The sequence below is a fragment of the Heloderma suspectum genome, chromosome 2, assembly GCF_057233095.1.
Source record: "Heloderma suspectum isolate Gila_16-S chromosome 2, 16-S_ref, whole genome shotgun sequence".
Classification (NCBI taxonomy): Eukaryota; Metazoa; Chordata; class Lepidosauria; order Squamata; family Helodermatidae; genus Heloderma; species Heloderma suspectum.
Window position 1 is genome coordinate 46,369,071 of NC_139459.1, and position 19,660 is coordinate 46,388,730.

The 19,660-nt window shown below is 44.0% G+C and overlaps 1 protein-coding gene across 2 annotated transcripts in view; it reads left to right on the plus strand.

The window, feature by feature from the left end:
• The first annotated feature begins 572 nt into the window (after positions 1-572).
• Positions 573-19,660, plus strand: part of ARSB (arylsulfatase B) — a 102,942-nt gene continuing 83,854 nt past the window's right edge. The window contains exons 1-4 of one of the 2 annotated variants that reach the window (XM_084833400.1): positions 573-1,022; positions 13,118-13,304; positions 14,900-15,090; positions 17,162-17,369. In XM_084833400.1, the coding sequence (XP_084689526.1) occupies positions 747-1,022; positions 13,118-13,304; positions 14,900-15,090; positions 17,162-17,369 (862 nt within the window). In that variant the 5' untranslated portion in view covers positions 573-746. Of the gene's footprint in view, positions 1,023-3,335; positions 3,407-13,117; positions 13,305-14,899; positions 15,091-17,161; positions 17,370-19,660 lie in introns of those variants that run through there. The other variant, XM_084833402.1, reaches the window with a different exon arrangement.

The window sequence follows — 19,660 nt, forward strand, 5'->3', positions numbered from 1 at the left end:
AGGATGAGGAGGCCTCCATCGGGAAGCAGCCCCAGAGAGCGTGCTGGTGAGTGAGCAATAGGATAAGGCAGCTGCTCGCGCGGTGGCACCTAGAATGCGCGCAGGTGAGCAGGCAGAGGCAGGAGTAGCCTCAGCCTCCTCTGGCTCACCTGCGCTTCCACAGTGGACCCAGCCCTCACCCTTACACCTCCCAGAATGAGAGGGCTAGCGGCAGCCGTTCCTTGAAACCACCATTCACTTGCCCATGCTAGCGTGCCTGCAAGCAGTAGCTGCCCTGGGCCATCTGCCCTCTGGCTCTGGAGGAGGAGCTGCTGCTGTGCGCAGCATAGGGTGGGACTGGGGGCACAGAGCAACGCCCCCCTCCCAAGCCGTTGCATGTCCCCAGCACCAGCCGGTCAGCGCCAAAGTGCCTTCCCTGGGGTCAGCGCCTTTCTCACAGCGCTCCCATCGCTCGTGCACCCATCCTGCTGCAGCCCCTCACAGCCCTCGGTCATCTCACGTGGGCAGAAGCAGCCCGGAGCAGGCGGGCCTCCGGCCCCTGCTTCCTTCCCCTTGCCGGGGCGGAGCGGGGGGCGGCGCCCTTTGGCGCTCCGGAGGGCGGCTGCGCCGCGCGGCGGGCGGGCCGGCCTTTTGCCTCGGGAGGCGGGCTTGCCTGGCCGCGGGGCGGCCCCCTGCCTGCCGTTCCTTCCCGGCCGGCCGGCCGCCAGTTCCTTCCTGCTCGGGTCAGCCGCCGGGCCGGGGCAGCGATGCTCGAGCGCCTGGAGCTCGGGCAGCTGGCGACGCTGCTGCTGCTGCTGCTGTGGCGGCTGCGCGCGTGCCTGAGCGCGCCGCCTCCGAGGCCGCCGCACTTGGTGCTGGTGCTGGCCGACGACCTGGGCTGGAACGACGTGGGCTGGCACGGCTCCCAAATCCGCACCCCGAACCTGGACGCGCTGGGGGCGAGCGGCGTGCGCCTGGAGCGCTACTACACGCAGCCCTTGTGCACCCCGTCCCGTAGCCAGCTGCTCACTGGCCGGTACCAGGTAGGAGAGCGGATACCTTGCGGACCTGCGGAAGGCAGGCAGGGTGAACTTGTCGAAGCAAGGAATAGTACAGGGGATGAGGCCCTACCTGGCTCCGGGCGCTTCTTTCTCCCACTCTCTTCATTGCAGGCTGTGCAGTCGTGTGAGGCTGGGAGAACCCAAGCTTAAGTTTCTGGCCCTCGTGATTTCGCTGCGAATAAGCGGCAGCCAACAACTCCGAAGTAGCTATTCTGATAAGGAACTAACCTTGAGCGTAGGAGACTTCAAACCCCACCAACTTGTGACCCACCTTAATCCTCAAAGCTGTTTTATACGGGACGACTCTTTTCTTACGCGCAAATTGTGATAAATTATTCGCGTGGGTGGGTCGGTGGGTGTTCAGCGCATAGTAGTTCTTCTTCTGAAGGGAAACTTGGGACTGTATTCCTGGGCAAAGTATTTTCCGGTTGTACGAGCATCTCTGCCTGTTGTTCTAAAAGTTACTTGTTCTTAACCGTTAGGAAGGCGGCATGGCATCTGCTTCCTAGTCACATGCGTTGTTGACAGTAGACGAGTGAATTAAAAATACCTTAAACCAAATTATTAAAATGTATAAGCAATCATATTGTTGTCCAATGTAAAGTTGCAATCAGAATGGATAATTATGTGGTTTGGAGGGACCTCTAGCGGTGTTTAAAATTCTGTTTCAGAAAGATGGGAGGGTTGTGTTGTTATTTAAACTTTTCCAATCTGCTACTGAAAATAATGGGTAATTGTAAACACTGAGTACTACTTATTTTTACATGTTAGCAAGACCCTTGGTAGTGTTTAGTAATTCCACCTCATCCGGGGGGGAAATAAAGCCACACAACACTTTTCAGCTTGCATATCAAGTTCATGAATGAAACATTTTAACCGTAGAACTGAGGGAGGAAACAGCTAGCAAATGCTTTCAACTAATGTCTCTGATCTAACTGTTTTGGTTAGTGGGTGCTTATTCTGGACAGGATTGTGAGCTAATTATCTAGACCGGAAATGTAACACTGGGCTAGGATTTGGGACAGGTGTAGAGGAAGCAAAATAAATTCTGCAGCTAGTGGTGTTTCTTACAAAAGCCCGTTATCACAACCAGTGGTGTAGAAGAGCCAAGACTCACAGGGTCGAAGTGCTGGGACCTTTTGATCAGCAGGGGTGATGTTTTCATCTGCCACCTCCCTCAGGCTTCCCTGTTCCCTCTAAGGTTAGCTGCAATCCTCACAGTAGCTAGGGAGGGGTTGGGATGGATTTTCTCAGCAACAGTATATTGTTGTGCGCTATCCAGATTGTAATGCAAATAATTCTGGGGTGACTTGGTCTTGAATGGATAATAAAAACCCATTAGCTTTACAGAAGACATATATAATGCACACAGAGAGGGAAGGAGATGGATCAGCACAGCTGCCTGCATTTTTGGACTCTTGTTGAGGGCGTCGCTATAGGGGCTGTCACGATGAATACCTGCACTTCAAAATTTACCACTGCACCACCTGTTGTGGCAAACTGATTAGTCTCTCTAAGATGCCATGACACTTGCTATCCTTTATTTATCCCCTTTAGCACTGCATACACAAGTAGGCACTGTAGTTAGTCATACCATTGGCTGGCCACACAACCCAAGCTATTATTAGGCAAGACAAAGAATTAGGTTCTAGAACTCCAACTCATTCTTGAGCAGCCACTGCATAGAAGAGGAATCCTCACTTAGGCTGCAATCCTAGGCATGTTTAGACAGAGAACTCCTACAACATGGCTGGCTGGGGAATGCTGGGAGTTGTAGGAGTTTTCTCTTTCTAAACATGCCTAGGATTGCAGCCTTAGTAACAGAGGACATGTTCTGTATGTAGAAGGTCCCAGGTTCCATTCTTGGCATCTCCTGTTAAAAGGATCAGGTAGCAGGTGTTGGACAAGACCTCTCCCTGAGTCAGTGGAGAGCCACCGCTGGTCAGAGTAGACAGGGGAGGGGCATAGCTCAGTGGTAGAGCACCTGCTTTGCATGCAGAAGGTCCCAGATTTGATCCACAGCATCTCCAAGTAGGGTAGGAAAAACTCGTGCCTGAAACCCTGGAGACTTGCTGCCAGTCAGTGTTGACAATACTGGGCTAGATGGACCCGTGGTCTGACTCATTTTAAGGCAGCTTCCTATGTTCCTTTGTACAGTATGGGACTTATGGACAAGAGATTGCTTCCTGTGTCCTATGTAGAAATCGTATTCCATGTCCAAGATTGGAATGTGTTAACATTTTATTTGTTTATTTAATAAACCTATATCCCTGCCTTTCCGTCCATAGAAAAATTCTCATGGCGGTCTATATAAATTGCAGCTACAATTCTGAGTCAAGAACAATGGATAAGGTAACGGAATGTCAGTGCGTATACCCTTCCTTACGTTCTAAACCCACCTATGTATGTTCAAAATAATATGACATCTTTCTTTAGGGTGATTCTTATTGGAAGAACACTCAATATTTCTGAGAGAACATCAAAACCAGGCAGCAAGATGTCAAAAATTATAAACAAGGGATTATTCCATCGTTGCATATAAATAAGATAATTAATTAAGGTAAATCATTTTTGTATAAGCAAGGGATCTAACTATTGGGTAATTTTGCTTAGTTCTTTACACTTGTCCCATATCTTCAAGACTGAATTTAGATCATAGGATAACTTCCAAAGGGGCATCCAACTGGGCATTGTGATCAATTCTGAAGAAAATTGTGACTGGTTTTAATTGACCATTGTAATCATTGCAAATTGTTTCAGTAAACAAACTCCAATGTCTAAAGTATGAACTGTGTACATGTGTTCATTGGCAGCTCTTCCCTTACCCTATATCAAGGTAATACTTCATAACTGAAAGTAAAGTGCCATGTACAGATAACAAAGAATCCTGTGGCACCTTATAGACAAGAGTTGGGGTATCTTCTTCAGTCCAAGGGTTGAATTCCAATCTGGGAAAAGTCGCAGGGGCTGCATTTCATCTGTAGGTGGGGCCAGAGGCAAAGTGGGCACGGCCAAAGGCAGAGTGCATGGGGTCAAAATGTGATTCATACTGACGTTGAGCCTACTCAGATGGAAGACAGGACAAGCTTCTACATGTCTACTCAGAAGTAAACATGTCTTACTCAGGAGTAAGTAGGACTGAATCACTCAGCTTCTTTCCTAGGTCCCACTCCTTCTCCTAGCAAGGAAAAGCTCTTATTTCTGATCAGTAGCTGATTGGAGATAAGAGCTTTTCCCTGCTGAGTGCTGAGAAAGTTTTCAGTATTCAGCAGGGGAAAACTCTTATCTCTGATCAGCTGCTGATCTGAAGTAAGACTTTTACCCTGCCAGGAGAGGGGGCAGGGCCTGGGGAAAAAGCTGGTGGGCTGGATGAGGAACCCCCTCAGGCTGTATCTGACCCATGGGTCAGAGGTTCCCCATACCTCTTTTAGACTAAGAGATTTATATGGCATAAGCTTTCGTGGACCTAGTCCACTTCAACAGATGCATCTATGTATGTTCATCAGGTGAACATAGCTAGTGCTATAAAAACCAGAGGCACTGAACCTCTTTCAACTCGAAAGTAAAACTTCATTTCAAAGAAGCTCTTGGGGGCTGCATTCCAGTGATTGGTGGAGCCAAAGGCAAAAGGGGGTGGGGGCAAAAATACCAGCTTATTTTAGCTTAACTCTCTTACTGCCAGCATGTAAGCTTTAGGAGAGGTGTTTCAACCTTTAGAATGGCAAAAAACTGCACAAAAGCCAGGAAACCACCAAATGATTGGTGATCACAGAAAAGGGGGTGGTACTGTGGGCATGGCTCTCTGAGGAACCTTGGAGGGCTGGATTGGTACCCTAAGAGGGCCAGATTTGGTCTCTGGGCCTGAGGTTCTGCATTGCTCATATAAACAAATAAACTGTTTGGATCCAGCCTGCATCCATTGCTGGGCTGTAAACTGAGAGCATAACCTTGATTAAGATCATTGGTGCTGCTGACATTTCGTTGGGGATAGATCAGATGGGATTGAATCCAGTCACCTCTCCCCTCTAAGCAGGTGATGCTTATTAACTTGCATTATATTGTCAGATATAGCCAGCCAAGGTAATCACACATTTAGAATTGGGGGCTTTGATTTCTTATGAGAACAGTGTTGTCCATAATTAGGACTTTGTATCCTACTTGCCTATCAAATTGCCTACCACCAATCTGAGAAATGAGAAAGGGGAACTTAAAACTGGCCCCATCCCCCCGTCTCCCCTCCTCCCGCTCCCAAAGATGGTCAATGCTGCTGAACCCTACATCTGATGGGTTGGGGGATACATGCACAACCACAGCTATTTGCAAGTATCTTTGAAATGGGGATGTTGTACCATTTTTCATTGTTAATGATTTCTTAACCCATATGTCAAGACTTCTTGGCAGGGTACACTCAGTTATTTTGCAGTTGCAAAGCAGGTAGTGGGTGCAGTAACAGGTAGCAGTTAATTTGAGATATAGTTAAAATGGTAGCTCTGCAACACACACTGTCCACAGCTGCTGTATCCACTGTTAATTAAAGCAGTATGCAGATAACATTAATTATATGACACCAAAACATGTGGAATTAACTATGGCCCACAGATAATGATTGTTTTTTTAAATGTCCTCATTAGTACTGAGCAAATTTCCAAGCCCTGGGTTTAAAGCTGTTATTTCCCAAATCCTTTGCTTTGCTTGTTAATGCTGCAACTCTTTTCTTGTTCGATGACACAACTGGCTTTTTCTTCAAAGGGTGTTGCAGATTTGTTGCAAAAGGCCCAATACCTCTGTCCCATCTTAAAGCCTAATCACTGTTATAATACCCATGTCAGAGAGCCTGAGGGTACTCTGTGGCCACAGCATTTTTCTAACTTTTGGCAAGCAAACAGGAACTCAGGTAATTAGTCAGCTCCTGTTTTATTTCTTTTTTTTTTCTGCTAAAGTAAGGGAGTTGAAGCTCTGGTCTGTGGGCCAGATCTGGCCCGCCTGGGTTTCCAATCCAGCCCTCTGGGTTCCTTTCCCCAAACCGCCAATCATTTGGTGATGTCCTGGCTTTTCCACTGTTTTTTTTTACCATTCTAAAAGGTTGAAATGTCTCTTTTAAAGCTTAATTACTGGCAGTAAGAGCTTTAAGCTAAAATGTGCTGGTATTTTTGCTCACCACTGGAATGCGGCCTTCAAAAGCTTCTCTGAACTTGAATTCGGCACTTGGGCTAAAAAAGATGCAACACCTCTGCCTATTTTTGCCCACCACCCTTGTCACCATGACCTGCGCTTCCTTGGTCATATAGCCTTCTAGTCCCCTGCTCTGCCCTTTCCATAGTGTCACCTTCTCCTTATTTGGCAAATACTAATTTCTCCAGTCTTTGTCTTTATCTTTTGTAGCTAGGCCTATTAGAAATAGTATACTTGCCCTTGTGCTAGGAGGTGGATGTCATAATCAAGCCATTTTTCTGTTCTGTAATGAATGTGCATGCGTGTGTTTTTGAGAACACAAATCTGTAAAAATAAAGTTTGTGCTGTTGCCGTACGTCTTCATTTACACAGACATAGCTACTGTGTATACATATGTAACTACTGATGCGGGCCTTAGGGGGGCCTTCAATCTGCGGTGTGGTGCACACACAGCAGACTTAAAACCCCACGATCTTACATGGAGAATATGTACTGCTGAAATGGGTAAATTAGCTCAAGCACTAATTCATGCGCCAAAAAAATATTAACTTTATTTTTACAGCTTTTTATTCTCAAAAAACTCACACATGCCCTGAGGGAGATGGGAGGGAGAGTAGGTCCATTCCACCATCCCAGCTGGAAGGCCTCCCTCATGAAGGCTCTTCCTCCCTCAGCTGCCACCACCAGCAGCCATTCCAGCAGGCTGAGCTGAGGGAGATGAGAGAGGGAAGCAGGATCATTTCACTAGCTCTGCTGAAAGAATCGATTTCCCACCCTATTCCCTCATTTCTTTTTCCTTGTGTGTTGTGCCTTTTTAGACTGTAAGACTAGTCTTGTTTTACTGATTTCATGTAAGCTGGCTCAGAAGCCTTTTTGGCTGAGGCACAAGATAAAAATACTTAATAACTGGCCTCTGAATGAAAGCTCTCCAGGCCCTTAGCCACAATGTTGGTGGTGAGAGGAAAGGGGAAGAAGCAAAGAGTATACTGAGGCCTTGGCCCCCATCAGAAGCCAACACAAAACAAGTGTGCGAATACACCTAAAATAAATGATGTAATATCATTTACATTTGTGAGCACATTTGTTCTCCTTCGGTGGCATAAAGCTATTTGTAGTGTTACTTAAGTAGGATGAAACTCCTGCTGATTCTCTCTGCTTTGTCCCCAAATTGAGATCAACTCAATTTGTAATGCTGGCACAAAGGGCAATATATTTATCTCCTGTATTCCAAGTCTTTGGCAGTGCTTCTGCTGCTAGGACGTAAAGAGCTACTTTGAGCTGTTTCTTTTTGAGCTCATCTGTGGGCCCTCATAAATTGAAAACTCAAAAGAATAAGCGCAAGCTATCACTGTGACCCTTGCCTCTTCTCTACCCCTTCTCTCCTTCTTCCAGCATTTTTATTTTTCTTCAGTTCAACTCTGTTGTTTATGGTTGTGTTTGTTATGTTGATATAAATTAAAAACAAACCTCAGTAGAAATATTTAATAATAAAAAGCCAATTTGTAGGACAGTGGTATTAGCCACTTCCCTCTCTGTCTTTCTTAAATCCCCGTGTGTGTGTGTGTGTGTGTGTGTGTGCGCGCGCGCGTGCGTGCGTATAATCATTCCCCCACACAGGCCTTTTTATATCCTGAAATAAAAAGCCTTGTATTTCAATTCAGCCTGGCCATCTGTTTTCCAATCAAAAATGGAGATTGATATTTTACTGCATTGGCTACTGATATTGACCACCCCTATTGGTTGTTCACAAAAACCTTATGTCAGATGCTTGCACCCTCCCTAGCAAATGACACTCCATTTCAGTTGCTAGAAGGGGCTGGCTAGAAAATCTGAGGAAAACAATGGATGGTTTTGCAACATTTTAAAATGTATTTTACATTAAAAAAATAGTCCAAAGGGATATCTGTCTTGCTTTCTCCTCCAATTTATAGCCAATTTCAAAAATCAGCTAGAAAATGGTTACTCAAGCAACCCTTAATTATATCAGTTCCCTGGTATTCCTGCCTTATGATTGATCATAAATCCAGTGTCAGAACACTATAAAGAACTATGTGACATTTTTGAAGGTTTACCTGTTAACCTACTCAGAATTAAATTAAACCAGAAGACCAAAGCACCCCCATAGTATCTGTTATATAAGGTAAATGTAAGGCGGATAGGTGCAATATATATTTGACAGTTATTCTTACTTGAATGAGGCACAGTAAGCAATGTAAATTGATGCTCTGTTTTCTTTAGAATTTTGAATAACTTGGCTATTCATGAAATGCAGCTTGGCTATCACAAAATGCTTGGTGAATCATCTGTAAATGAAGGCAAATAATGTGCTCTGGCTTTCTGGCAATAACAGTGAATTCTCTTTTTACTTTATATTTCCATTTTATGTTTTATGTTCAGTTTCAGTAGCTCCCTTGTTTCTTTGCTTTCTAGAGCCAGCTAGAATCTGCCATTCACGTAATCTTCAAGCTCCCTGGCACTTCTGATTATTATGTTTGGCTGGCAAAAATTACTCTTATTTTGCTAGATGATCTAATTTTGGCTAATTATGATACATTTGGTATTCTTCATTTAAAAGCTGCCTTCCAAAATAGGTTAATAGAACCATGACTGGAAAAATGAGATACAAGTATTTGTCACTTCTGTGGTTTGTTATCCTGAAGTTGGAAACAGCTTTGCATTTAATTAAAGCCTGCAGCTTTGGATAATGGCTTTGAGAAATCCTTGCAACATTGTACAGGAGGTTAGGTGTAAATTGTTTGAGATGAGGGAGGCAAATGTGATCATGAGATTCTATTGTGGGGCTTTCAACTTTTAGAAGGTTATAAAACTTCTTCAAAGCTTTCCTGGTGCTGAAACATATAGTAGTGGTGGGCCACATTACTTAACGGAATAGAGAGGAGCATTTGTTTGGGCCCCAAGCCATGCAGACACCCGTATGGTTTTGTGACCTTGCTTTCCTATTTCCATTTTTGGAGTGTAGATTTTGAACAGATTAGCCTTCTGTGGGGCCTTACATTTGTCTGGGTTGCAGTAGAGTAATGTACATGTAATTATTTGTACATGTACATGTAATTGCTATTATATCAATGTCATCAGGATTAATCCCACCACACAATATATACAGAAGACAGGTCACTCAAAGTTTATCAGAAACAATTGGTGGTTGCCTAGGTAATCACACTAGCAACATTGAAGAACGTAAGAAGAGCTGTGCTGGATCAGACCAAAGGTGTACTTAGTCTAGCATTCTGTTCCCACAGTGGCTAACCACATGCCTATGGGAAGCCCACAAGCAGGACATGAGTGCAATACCACCCTTCTGTTTGTGTTGCTGAGCAAGTGATTTTCAGAGGCATATTGCCTCAGATACTGGAGGTAATATATAGGCATCATGACTAGTAGCCATTGATAGCCTTATTCTCCATGAATTTATCTTATCCCCTTTTAGAGGTGTCCAAGTTGGTGGCATCACTGTATCTGACAGTAGCAAATTCCACAGTTTGACCAAGGGCTGTGTGAAGAATTACTTCCAATTATCTGTCTTGAACCTCCCACCATTCAGCTTCACAGGATGACCCCTGGTTCTTGTATTGTGAGAGAAGGATCAAAACTTCTCCCTATCCACTTCCTTCACATCATGCATAATTTTGTACGCCTCTCTCATGTCTCCCCTTACTTCCCTTTTTTTCTAAGCTAAAACCCCCCAGACATTGTAACCTTTCCTCCAGCGCCTTGAGCTGCCCTGAGGGTTGATCATTTTGTCTCCAGAAGGTTATTTTGGTTGCCCCCCACCCCCAAATCTTCCCTTCTCTTCTGAAATATCAGGAATGGCTGTGCTAAGGATGGGGATTTGTGTGGAGTAGGCAAAAAAGTTATCTTGGGTCACTATGTATTTCCTCCCTACTGAATTGAACAGTGACTCTGATTTGGGATTGAAGCTTGGAATGTGAAGAGTACGGTTCACTTCAGATTATTTGAAAGAACTCTGCTTCAATACCCTTCCCTGAGGTCATCTTCCACACATGACAAATGTCTCCAGCTTTTGCGAACTCTACCTCTTTCTGTGGCACAAGGAGGAATGAACAAGGTCCAACATGCCAGAAAAACAATCCCTATATCTCAATCAAGAGAGCCAAACAACAACCAATAGGGTATAGTCTTCCCCAGCTTGGTGCCCTCCCCGATGTATTAGACTTTAACTCCGGTCATTCCCTAGTCAGCATGGGGATGGTGGGAGTGGTAGTCCAAAGTATATGGAGTGTTGACAAAGGCAGCAGTTTGGCCAGAGCCACTTAGTAACTTGAGTGTGTACCTATTATATGCTGTGGCTTATCTGTTCAGGGGCCAATCTGCGTGGCTGACTTAATGTAGTCGTATACCACATTGGGTCGTTTGTGACAGATGATGCTGTTGCCAATCTGCTGCCATCCCACAGTATCCATCAAGAAAATGTGCATTTTTGGAAAGTCCTTATACTCCGTTGTTTTACTTAAATGCAGCTCTGGAGCAGTTCTGCGGCAGTGTGCTCTGACCCCCTGCATTAAATTCTGGGTGTGCCTCTGTGGCCTGGCTGTGACCAGCAAGTGATGTGGTCAAGGGGTGGAGTTGCCCCTTCACCATCACCCCCATTCTCTCTTTTCCCCATTTGCAGGAGGGCTGCTTTGACAATAAGTAGCCTCCTTTTCCAATTCATAATAGCGGTGGCGCTGTTTCACTCACAATTATGGAGAAGCCTGTTTATATGTAGTGCACAATAAAGAATACGCAGAGCTGAAGGAGAAAGGACAGCCAGTAGAATGAGCCTGCAGCCGTGGTATTTTGCTGTCGCATTACTGCGATACATCTATAACTTCACAGTGGCGCAGCACACCTACAACTAAAGAATACCTAGAAAGGAAGGGGAGAGGGCATTTCGCAGCCACGCGATACACCTACAACTAAGGAATACCCAGAGGGGAAGGAGAAAGGGCAGCCAGTACAGCAAGGGAGCATGGACAGGGCTGGGAACAAACCTTCCCAATCACAGAATTGCACTGGGTTGCCCCTTCAGAGTAATGCGGCACCTTGCTTTTTCCACTCACAGATAGCAGCCGCTGATTCATTCATGTCTGCCCTTCAGAATAGTCCCCCTGTGTGTGTGATTTTCCGTTGTGGGGAGGCTTAGTTTGAGTTGGGGGAAGCGGAGGTAGCAGCAGCAGTACCCACCACTGCTGCTACAGCGCACTAGCATAAGGAGGCAATTCTAGCCCTTTCCCTCTGTGCAGGACCTCGGCGCCTCCTGTTTGCCTGCCTGTCGGCCTGTCCCTGGGCTTCAATATTGCTGGTTCACAGTTGGTGGATGAGAGGGGGAGAGGTGTAGGGTAAACTATCAGACATTACTTATCTCTTCCATTAAACTTCCCTGAGCAGTGGAGCATGGAGAGGGGCAAAGCAAGGCCCTCTCATTGGCTCAGCAGCATCCATGGGGTTGATGACGTTCACTTCCACTAGCGGGACTCCGCCCATTCAACTGCAAAGTAAGGTGGATTAAAGTGCAGTTTGACTTGTGAAAAACAGGTTTTAAGGTAGTGTTTACTCCACATTTTTTGCTTCGTGTGCCTGGGATGAACCAAAAGTGATTTCATGAAAACCCGGATAATACTGGAAGCGCTTCTCATTCTTTTTCCATGTAGACTCCCCCCCCCCCCCCCCGGATGTTTGGGGACGGAGAGTCCTGCCTCACTGTAAGGAATTGGTCTGGGTCCCTCCAGATGTTTTGGATAATAACTCCCACCATCCCAGCCACTGGCCATGCTGGCTAGGACTATTGGGAGTTGTAGTCCAAAACTCTGGAATGAGCTCCCTAGTGAGGTTCGCCTGGCACCTACATTGTATTCTTTTCGGCGCCAGGTGAAGACCTTTTTATTTTCCCAGGCATTTTAGCATTTTAGCTTTCTAAATTTTTATCTTTGCTGTTTTAAATCTGTATTTTAAACTCCTGCACTGCTGCTAGGTTTTATTATGGTTGTATTGTTATATTGTGGTTTTAATGTTCTATATATTTTAAATTGTTTTATTGTGTGTTGTTTGGTTTTAATTTTTGTGAACCGCTCAGAGAGCTTCGGCTATTGGGCGGTATAGAAATAAATAAATAAATAAATAAATAAAATAAACATCTTGAAGGACCCAGATTGGGAAAGGGTTTGGTTGAGTAGAGCCTATCATTTGGCTAGATTACTCAATTAATATTTTTTAAAAGATTGATTGGGCAATGGATTTTTTAAAATAGTTTTAATTTATATTTTTAATAGGAGAACTTAAAAAAATAATGCAGAAGGCAGGATCATCTTAGAAGAGGTGTTATTCTTTCTGTCTTCTAAGATGAGGCCTGCTATGAGATGATTGCTTGATCAGTTGACTAAATCTTATATGATTAAACACAGGCTGCAATCCTGTACACATTTACCTGGGAGTAAACCCCACTGAACTTCTAAGTAAACATGCATAGGATTGCACTGTTTTCTTTAATTGGGTGACAGCCGTATTTTCAAGTCATTACACTTACACCCCCCTCCCCCAATAATTCCTAACTACCTGCCCTGTTCCATGGACAGATATCTAGATCCACCCCAAAGTGACAGAAGCAGCAGTTCTGTGTTTTGCTTTCTTTGATTTGTATTCATAGCATGGAAGCCTTGCAAATGTACACTAATTATTTTAAGTGATCTTCTCCCTCCCCCAGCACCACTCACTGCTGTTTATCTTTGTATATTTTTCAGATGCAATATATTGAAGTTGCATTGATTGATTTTTGGAATGTTCAGATTTGCTTTCTCTGAAGATAAATATGTTGCTTCAGATAGTGCTGCTTAAGCATCCCGGCATTAAGCTGTAGCCAGTATGTGAAGTACACTTGTTTTCATTAGATCCATACAGGTTTACAGCATGAAATAATTTGGCCGTGTCAACCCAACTGTGTCCCACTGGATGAAAAACTCCTGCCTGAGCTACTTAAAAAAGCAGGATATGCTACCCACATGGTGGGGAAGTGGCATCTAGGAATGTACAAAAAAGAATGCCTGCCGACCCGCAGGGGGTTTGACACTTATTTTGGTAAGTGACACTTAACTTTACTCTGTTTTCCTCTATTTAGGATACTGCCCCTTCTAGAATTTATGATGGCTTTATAGTTTCCTTCGAGCAGGGTGGTCAAACCTTAGGCCTGCAGGCCAAATCTGGCTCGCCTGGGTTCCTAGTCCAAGGTTCCCCAGATGGCCACGCCCCTCTCCCTTTCCTCCTGGCTGCTGATTGTTTGATCCCCATTCTAAAAGGTTGAAATGCCTCTCCTAAGGTGTAATTACTGGCACTCAGAGCTTTAAGCTAAAATATGCTGGTATTTTTGGCCCTACCCCCTTTGCCTTTGGCCCTGCCCACAACTGGAATGTGGTTCCAAGAGCTTCTCCCAAATTGAATTTAGTCTTGGTCTGAAAGAGGTTCATCATCACCCCTGCTTTAGAGTATGGGTGGAGAGCCTGTGGCTCTCCAGGTATTGGTGAACTCCCATTCCCATCAACCCTCACTAGCACGGTCAGTGATTAGGGTTCAACAGCATCTGGAGGGCCACTGGTTCCATGTCCCTGCCTGAGAGGACTTGGGGAATGGTGGGAAATATTGATTGCAAATTGGTATTTGAGCTAGGTGTGGGAAATGATAAGAGTTGGATTTGAATCTTGCAAAGGTATGAGAAGGGCACAGGGAGAAATTGGCTTGGGTATAAGAGTCACGGTGGTCAAGTTGGAAACTTCTTTCCCCACATCCACTGGATGTTTTTTTGCTTCTCTATAGAGCTCCCTAGCTCTAGCTGGTGCATCAACCAAAGATCCAATGTTGTCAGGGAGTGGGGCTTCATCACCTGACATCATCCAGCCCCTGGACACCAAACAATTCCCCACCCTTGCTATAAAAGTTGTCTATTCCTAAAGGCTGAAACCCAGAGGAGTGTATAAGTTAGTGAGAAATAATTTGGGACAGTACCCTCCTACCCCTTGGAGTCTTTGAAGGTCATCTGCGTGTTGATTCAACTTAACTAAATCACAGCCAACTACCAGTAGAAGGAGTTTATTTGGAAATCCTTCTGTGTTTGAAAATGGTCATCCTTCATTCTGAAGAGACTGCCTCATTCACCAGTTGGTGTCGGCAGCGGATCAGAAATGTTCGCATAGTTTGCATGAAAAATACTCTAATCAACATGATATCTTCTGAGTATAAATGGCACAGTAATTTTATCTTCATCTATTGTTGCAAGCATTATTCAGTTTAGCAAACAATGCTAATATTTTTTAATGAAACCTTATCTTGGCTGCTGCTGTTTTTATTTCTGAAACTCTGTAATTTCAATTTCAGTATCTGTGATATGTTTGCCAATTTTGAAAACCTCATAGGACTGATTTTAAACATTAGCAAGTATGCATATGTTAATATTTTTTCTGGTTTTTTTAATACTTGAGATGAAATCTGTTGCCAAATTGCTTTTTATTGGTTTTATAAAAAATAATCCTATCTAAGCAGGGTTTTTTTCAAGCTGCAAAGACCAGGCAAATTTCCACCTTACAAAGGAAGCTGTAAATCTTGCTTTTATTTCTGCTTTTAAGGCTCTCCTTCTGAAATTGTAGCATGTTTGATCTCTTTTCCTTTTTTTCTTGTTTTAGGCTACCTTCTCGGAAGCGAAGATTACTATTCTCATGAGCGCTGTGTGCCCATTGTGTCAAAGAACATAACCCGATGTGCCCTTGATCTTCGAGATGGAGAAGAAATTGCAGATGGATTTAAAGCCATGTACTCTACTAATATATTTACAGAAAGAGCTCTGGATATTATAGCAAATCATGAAATAGAAAAGGTACAGATCGTCTTTCTTTTTCTTAAAAGATAAATTTCTTAATGCATTTCTGATCAAACAGGATCAAACTTTGAGCTGCTGTCATGTGCTTAGTTACCTGTTCTTAGTCCCATTATAATCAGTGGGCTTAAGAACATATAACTAAGTGCATCAGTGAAACATTTAGGTATTTCATTACTATTAGGGTGCAATCCTATCAGATCAATGCCCTTTTGATGGAGGGCTCCAGTCACTCTGTCCTAAGCCCTACTGGCAAGAGCCAGGTAGGGCAGGAGGAACAGATGAGGCTTTTTGCCCTCTGTTTCTCCCAAGCTGCATTTAATGTTAGATGGGCCTCTGAATTCATCTGATTCTCTTACCTTGTTGGGGGCAGGGATGGGAGCTGAGAGGCCTGTGGATCCAGCAGATCCACAGCCTGTCCTCTCCCTGCCCCACCTCCTGGCACACACCCCTCCCTCCTTCTTCCCAACTCGGCAGCAAACACCTTGCCATTGAAGCGTGTACCAGTGTCATCTGTCCACAGCACCAGTGAGAGCCATTGGCTGGGCTCAGACAACATGATAACCCACACTCAGGGGTTGAGTATGGGTTGTCATTGAACCATGGATTGTTGAAATGTGGGTTATCGTGTTGTTTGAACCCAGCTGTGCTAGCACACTATGGTTTGTCAACCATTTAACAACCCATGAAGAGAACTCATGGTTCATTGTTGGGTTGTGAACTGTGGTTATTCGTGGTTAACAAACCATGTTTTGTTATTACAGCTGGGTTCTGGCAACATAACCCATAGTTCAACAACAGTGAACACTCAACCCATACTCAACCCTTGAGTGTGGGGTATTGTGTTGTGTGAACCCAGTTGGTGTGATGTGGTGAACAGTGTTGAACTTGATTATGGAGGCACTGGTTCAACTCCTTGTTCATCCATGGAGCTTTCTGTGACATTATGATCCAGTTTGCCCATAATGATAATTCCTGGGTTGTTTGACCCAGGAATTGTCAGGGCCAAGCAGTAGCAAGCGAGCAAGCGTGGTGCCTCCTGTGCACTCATAGTTTCTGCTTTCAATCCAAACCCCAGGATCGTCCTGTTCCTAGTTTGTTATTGTTACATCTGAACCAGGAACTCTGGGCCATTTAGGACTTACACAACCCAGGGTTAACCCAGCAATCGCCCATGGTTTGCTGTTGATTTAAGTCTACATTGTTTAACCCCTAAACAACCCAGAATTTGGATATAACAGTAATAACCCTTGAGTCCCAGTACTGGGGAAAAGGCGGGATATAAATAAATATAATAATAATAATAATAACAACCCAAGAATGGGGCATTCCTGGGTTGTTGATTGAAAGTGGAAGTGGCAAGCGAGCAGGAGGCAGTGTACTTGCTCGCTACCACACAGCCGCAACTAACTATGAACCCATAGTTAGGCACTACATGTGAACTGGATCAAAGTCTCAGCTTTTTCTCATACTGGGTTGTTGTAAGGATAAAATGGGAAGAACCTCAAGGGAGGTCATAGTTCACTGGTAGAGAGATGCTTTTTATGCAGAAGGTCCCAGGTTTAATCACTGGCATCCTCAGGTGGAGCTGGAGAAACTCCTCCCTGAAATCCTGGAGAGCTTCCACCAGTCAGTTTTGACAGTACCGGGCTAAATGGACCAATGATCTGACTCAGTGTAAGGCACTTACATTCCTCATGTATCCTGCTGACTTCAGCTCCTTGGTAAAAAGTCATAAATATATGCCACACCAATGTAGTATGTGTTGTGTTGTGTTCTGCTGACTCAAGAGTTGGTGTGCTCCATTTTAAATATCTGCAAACTTTCCAAATGAAAACAAAAGTTGGATTCAAAAGTCTCCCTTTAGCTAGATCATGCCCATTATTAGAACTTCACAAAAATACAAGTGGTGGTGGTTGTGGTGGGGGCTTCTGTCATATATTCCTTATCTTTGACAATTGAAGGCAGAAGGAAGGCAGTAGCTGCAGATGGAAGCTTATCAGCCATCCTTTTGATTCTTTAATTTAATGCTGTGGTATCTTTTGTTTTTGGTCATGTATGTGTGTTATAGCCTCTCTTTCTCTACCTTGCTCTGCAATCTGTCCATGAGCCTCTTCAAGTACCTGAGAAATACATAGAACCATATTATTTTATCAAAGATGAAAAGAGGCGCAAGTATGCTGGAATGGTATCAATTATGGATGAAGCTCTAGGAAATATCACTACTGCCCTGAAGAGGTTTGGACTTTGGGACAACACTATTCTCATATTTTCTACAGGTAAAACTGAATGAATAGATATATGTACATACTAGCATTTTTCTCTTTGGTATTAAGCTAAATATGTGGCTGGAATAATGGGAATTGGGTATGAGGAAGTGGGGGGAGAGTGGGGAACATGCTTTGTATTTTCCTTGAGAGCCTGATTAAGAAACAAAAATAGACTGGATTGTGAAGTGGAACTGCTACAGGGAAGAAGAAAAATATGGAGTGGATTTCTTGGGGAGAAGGAAAAACTGTACCTGCTGGACTTTTTAACCCTGGTTTTGAAAACAGATGCTTGCTGTACTGTGGCTTGGTTAATACTCAGAAAGAGATCTGCAGGGGACTCAGGCTTATAGGGAATAATGCCATCTATGCTTTTAGTGCATCTCCTTAATTATGTGGGAGGGGAAGCTGCCACTTGCTGCTTGGAAAGGGAAAGGCATTCCGCATGTGTTCAGAGGCCCTTTTACTATATTCTTGTGGGCTAGTAGAAATAGTTTTTGTCTACTAAGCCTGGGCATAATTTGCGGACTCCTGCTTATAAATGTTATTTCTGGCATGGAAGCAAGCGCCTGCAGCTACTCCTTTTCTGGTTGAAGGATGGGGCCAGGTTGATCTTCCCCTCACAATTACATTTTTCCTGGGAGGCAGGGAGAGGCCACCAAGTGACCCTTGGTCCCCTGGCCAATGGCAGATGCTGGGCGTGCTACCCTTTAGCACACATGTAACTATCAGTTTAATAATGTAACCCTAATTTCTGAACTGGATGAACTGAACAACGTTAAATTAGAGATGGGCAGATTTCATCCATTCCATTCCATTATTGCTCTGTGCTCACTTTTCTTTGTGTTCTGTTCCTCCTGCCTTCTGGATTGACTTGGAACATTTCTAAAATTAACTTCAGAGTTGGTGTGTATGTAGTTTGCCTCAGGTTTCGGCCCCTCCATCTCTGTCTGTCTGTCTCTCTCTCAGGTTGCTGATGTGCACCAGTACATATGTGCGTTAGATTAAATCACAGCACAAAAAGGAATCTTGGTTTCATCATCCAGTCACATACACATTCCTTTTGGACTGTGATTTAATAAATATGCTTGAATTGGAGAATGCAGCATAACACATATGTGCAGAATAAAGACTGGAAAATGGCAAATTGCTAATGCATTGGCGCCACCCCAGAAACAAGATCAGGTAATTTGGAAGCCTAAGATCTACGGCAGTGGCCAAGAACCTGTGGCTCTCCAGATGTTGAACTACAACTACCATCACCCCTGACCATTGGCCATGCTGGCTGTAGCTGATGAGACTTGGGGTCCAACAACATCTGACGGACCACACAGTGCATGCCAGGCGCCATTTGCCTAATTACCCACCAAGACATGGCTTGTCATGTCATCCAAACCAGGGTGGCATGGCTTGTTGGAGGGGGAAGCAACCCTCAAATAAACCAAGGGATGTTGTTGGGTTATTTGACGATATTTTCCCCCTCCAATAAGCCATGCCCCCCAGGTTCAAATGACACGATAAGACATGCCTGGGCTGGCTGCAAATGGTGCTCAGTATGCGCCACAGCTTAACCAAAACACTGTGGCTTGTTTAACGCAAAGGTGATCATGCAAACCAGGTCAGTGCCTTGGATCCTTTAAGTATTTGAGAGAGTAAAAGTTAATAAAGAGTAAGGCTATGCCAGTGTCACCCTGCAATCAAAGAACATCTCTACCTTTTTCCCCAGCATGACATCTGCAGAAACCAAAGTTGTTTTGCTTTGATGTAGTTCTGATATGATAGATCAATTTGCAGCATTCAATGTACTTACATTGATAAATACTACTGCAATTAATTCTACTTTGCTGCTGAAATTGCTATTTAGACTGGCAGTTTCTCGGGGCTGCTTCACACATGACATTTTATCTATATAAGTGTAATGAAACATATTTAAACTGTTTTCCCAAAAACTTGAAATGGTTAACATTATGTAGTAAAATTATACACCCAGTGTACACAGTTATAGTACACAGATTGCAATAGCCATTTCTGTTTTGTTGCACGTATATGTGTTGAGAACTGCTGTCATAGCTTCTGAATGTGTGCACATGTGGTGAAATAAACATGCCCACAATCTTCACACATAGTGGTGTACATTAATTTTTCCTTGTATCAGTGTATATCTGTGCAGCAGAACTGTGTGTATGTGATGAAATCTTGGAATACTTCCTTGGTATGCTCCTTTACAAATTATCATAGTGAGGCCCTTTCTCAAATACAATTTCTACCATCCAGTACCATGTATGGTTGAACAATAGGTTTGA